Source organism: Limulus polyphemus, unplaced genomic scaffold (genome assembly GCF_000517525.1).
Source record: "Limulus polyphemus unplaced genomic scaffold, Limulus_polyphemus-2.1.2 Scaffold669, whole genome shotgun sequence".
Classification (NCBI taxonomy): domain Eukaryota; kingdom Metazoa; phylum Arthropoda; class Merostomata; order Xiphosura; family Limulidae; genus Limulus; species Limulus polyphemus.
The window spans coordinates 348,279-351,628 of record NW_013666279.1 but is presented as its reverse complement, the minus strand read 5'-3'; the positions used below and the strand labels follow the sequence as shown (position 1 = coordinate 351,628).

Here is a 3,350-nt window from a genome sequence, read left to right as displayed (position 1 = left end):
TTTGGTCAGCCTTTGATGCTGATACATATATATATATAGTAGAATATCATATGAGACAGAGATAACTCTTCGGATTTATACTGCTAAAATCAGGGGTTCGATTCCCCACGATGTACACAACGGAGAGCCCGATGTGGCTTTACTATAAGAAAAACACACATCTATTATCGTAGACGACAACTATTGTAGAATATTTTGTTACTCTAGGAAATAAATAGAAATAGAATACATTGTTACGCTAAGAAATGTAGTAGAATGTACTGATACTATCTAACAAATCATTATGTTAATTTTGTTCCATCCCAAAAGAGTTTTCATACGAGCTGAATGGTGCTATTCGTTATTTAGGATGTTGATAAATCGGTTGTTAAAAATGTATCTGTTATCATAGTTTGTGTAAGATGATTGTGCAAGATTATTAAATATTAGTTGTTGTTTTTCACACTTCTAAACAATATCTAAAAGAGGATAAAATTGTATGATATCATTCCTCTAAAGATAATTTTTGATTTCACTTTAAAGTTTATAATGCAATATTCTAAATTCATTTCCTGTTTATTTTTGTCAGATTAATATTTTTTATCATTGGTTTAAATTATAAATTCTATTAATGTTGTAAGTTAACGAAAGCTCTTCGTGACATAGCTCTGATGACTAATACTTTTTAATACTTTTAGGAAGAAAATTATGTTAAAGAAGACATAGCTCTGATGACTAATACTTTGTAATACCTATAGGAAGAAAATTATTATGTTAAATAAGACATAGCTCTGATGACTAATACTTTGTAATACCTATAGGAAGAAAATTATTATGTTAAATAAGACATAGCTCTGATGACTAATACTTTGTAATATTTTTAGGAAGAAAATTATTATGTTAAAGAAGACATCCTATAAGCTTAGACAGGGTTAACATTTTCTTCTTGTAAAGCCAACAAATTGATATTCACCATGATTACTGAGAACGCCACCTGGTGGAACATGTCCATAGAGCCTCAGCTGAATGTTTCCTTTATAATTTGGACGGATAGTGAAAAAGAAGAAAGCAACTTTACTTCAACGGAAAACTACTCCGTTCCGGAAGGTATTCAAGCACTTATGTATGTTATGTACACAACCATTTCTCTCGCTGCTGTAGGTGGAAATGGAATAGTATGTTACATCGTACTTGCTGATCGGCGCATGCGCACAGTCACCAATTATTTTATTGTCAACTTAGCCGTGGGAGACCTGTTGATGGCCATCTTATGCATTCCTTTTACTTTTGTGGTCAACTTGATTCTTCACCGCTGGCCATTTGGCACAACCTTATGTGTTGTGGTCACTTACGCCCAAGCTGTGTCGGTGTTCATTAGTGCTTACACCATGATAGCTATCAGCGTTGACAAGTACATCGCCATCATAAAACCGCTGAGACCACGGATGACAAAGCTACAGGCAAAACTACTGATCTTTCTGGTATGGGCGGTGGCGATCATCACCCCACTCCCCACTGCTATAGTCTCTCGACTTGTGGCAGCAAAGAGCTCAGATGGTTACCATTGCACTGAGGTCTGGGATCCTCCAGAACAGCGTTACTATTATGGGATGTCTCTGATGACGCTCCAGTACTTTCTTCCTTTGATGGTACTCATTTTTACCTACACTAGAATAGCCATGGTGGTTTGGGGTAAGCGCACCCCCGGAGAAGCAGAGGATGGTAGGGATCAGAGACTGGCGGCATCCAAACGAAAAGTATGATTTTAATTCTTGCATTGTATCCACCTACTTTATAACATTAAGTATATCTATCAGACTGGATTATTTTTATCAATAGTTATGGATTATTTTATAGTTATGATCTACATATTATGATCAACATGATATTTTAGAATATTTAGTTCTAAGCTGCATAATTGGCTTGCTATTTTTTGTCTGAAGTTCTTAATGTATAGTTTTTTGGGAACGTGCCCTGGTTGTCATGGTAACTACTATAGGTATTAAAATTAGATGGTAGGAATTATACAAACAAATATTGTGCTTGTTACATAGCGTAGTAAACACTTGCGTAAGTTTAATAATATTCTATATTTCTGTATAGTTTGACATAAATGCCTTCTAAGTGTTTTAAAGGTTGCGTCGTTACATAACGTTTCCAGTATGGATTTATACCACTTAAATTAACAACAACAAATTAAATTCACGACAAGGACTCATTAATCAGTTTTGTACATTGTAATATATTGAGGATATGAGTCAAAAGATTTAATGTATTGTTAGAGTCGCCATTAATATCAGTTAAGTCACGTATCGTTGGAAATGCTGTTCATGAAAATAACTCAAAACTAATTTGTAAAGTTAATGTTTCGTGAAGTGAGGTAAATGCTGGTGAAATTATTATGAAATGATTATTGCAACTGGGAAAGTATTTTCAATCGTCGTTACCAACAGTTTTTAAGTATCAAAGATAAACAGGATTTTTGAGGATGAGCATTTAAGTATCAGAGTCAGGTATCAACATCCCAGTGCTATTATCCTCAATCAAATTTCTACTTATACACATCTCCCTTTTGATCAAGTGCTGTCACTTTGATACTACAAAATTAAGTATCAGAGTCAGGTATCAACATCTCAGTGCTATTGTCCTCAATCAAATTTCTACTTATACACATCTCCCTTTTGATCAAGTGCTGTCACTTTGATACAACAAAATTAAGTATCAGAGTCAAGTATCAACATTCCAGTGCTATTGTCCTCAATCAAACTTCTACTTATACACATCTCACTTTTGATCAAGTGATGTCACTTTGATACTACAAAATTAGGGCTGATGTTTCTCTGTTTATATCAATTTCTGTCATGCAATACTTATAACGTATGAATCACTACCAATAAGGGGTTTGTTATATAGGGAGGATTTGTATATTTGTTTGTTTGTTATTTTAGAGCAAAGCCACATTGGGATATCTGGTATGCCCACCGCGGGGAACTGAACCCCGTATTTTAGGGTTGTAAATCTGTAGAGTTACCTACAGGGAGAAAAGAAATATTTACATATTTCAATCCATTATTTGTATTGAATATTATGTCTGCTATGTATAATTTGTATTAGTCAATATACTTTATCCTAGTTGTTGTTTAGTGTATTTTAAAGAATAGCTTTGTGATGCTCACAAATAAAAAATACTGATCCATATCGACTTGAATCACTGTATTCTAATGACTTTGTATATTATTGGAGTGACAAATAGCTTTGTGCTGCTTTTAGAAAGGTTAGCATCTCTTTCGTGACACACCTAAAACACTTGTGCTGATATTCCTCATAACATTAGTAAAACACTTGTTTAAATTGTGCTGATATTCCTCATA

The 3,350-nt window shown here is 33.9% G+C and overlaps 1 protein-coding gene across 1 annotated transcript in view; it reads left to right on the top strand.

Moving 5' to 3' along the window:
* The first annotated feature begins 953 nt into the window (after positions 1 to 953).
* LOC106459859 (RYamide receptor-like) overlaps positions 954 to 3,350 on the top strand; it is a 4,409-nt gene continuing 2,012 nt past the window's right edge. Inside the window, exon 1 of the mRNA XM_013919531.1 lies at positions 954 to 1,736. Within this exon, the coding sequence (XP_013774985.1) occupies positions 954 to 1,736 (783 nt within the window). The remainder of the gene's footprint in view (positions 1,737 to 3,350) is intronic.